The sequence below is a fragment of the Penaeus monodon genome, chromosome 32 (genome assembly GCF_015228065.2).
Source record: "Penaeus monodon isolate SGIC_2016 chromosome 32, NSTDA_Pmon_1, whole genome shotgun sequence".
NCBI classification, from domain to species: Eukaryota; Metazoa; Arthropoda; class Malacostraca; order Decapoda; family Penaeidae; genus Penaeus; species Penaeus monodon.
The window spans coordinates 8,147,320-8,147,588 of NC_051417.1; the positions used below are offsets into that span (position 1 = coordinate 8,147,320).

Genomic DNA, 269 nt, shown 5'->3' on the forward strand with positions numbered 1-269 from the left:
CCAGGCCTGGAGTTATTAGGGGGATACCAGGGCCTTCACAGGCAATTGGTCCATGTCAGAGGCCTACAGGATGTAACCAGCGGTGACTGGGAGAGCCTTAGAGAGGCCTGCACCTGCCTTGGGGAGTGGCGCAGAATGCTTGTGTCACAGTTACCCTTGATTTACCCAATTACTCAAGTAAGTTATACTTTTTGTTTGTCTTGTTTTAGTGAATAAGGGATCATATATTAGTGTTGATTATACCTGTCAGTCCTTAACTCATTGCCAAT

General features: G+C 46.1%; 1 protein-coding gene across 2 annotated transcripts in view; it reads left to right on the forward strand.

Annotated features, from left to right (window-relative positions):
- The window catches only part of LOC119593473 (UV radiation resistance-associated gene protein-like), a 14,158-nt gene that overhangs the window by 9,341 nt on the left and 4,548 nt on the right, over window positions 1-269 (forward strand). For both annotated transcript variants that reach the window (XM_037942405.1, XM_037942406.1), the window contains exon 9: window positions 5-177. In XM_037942405.1, coding sequence (XP_037798333.1) covers window positions 5-177 — 173 coding nt within the window. The remainder of the gene's footprint in view (window positions 1-4; window positions 178-269) is intronic.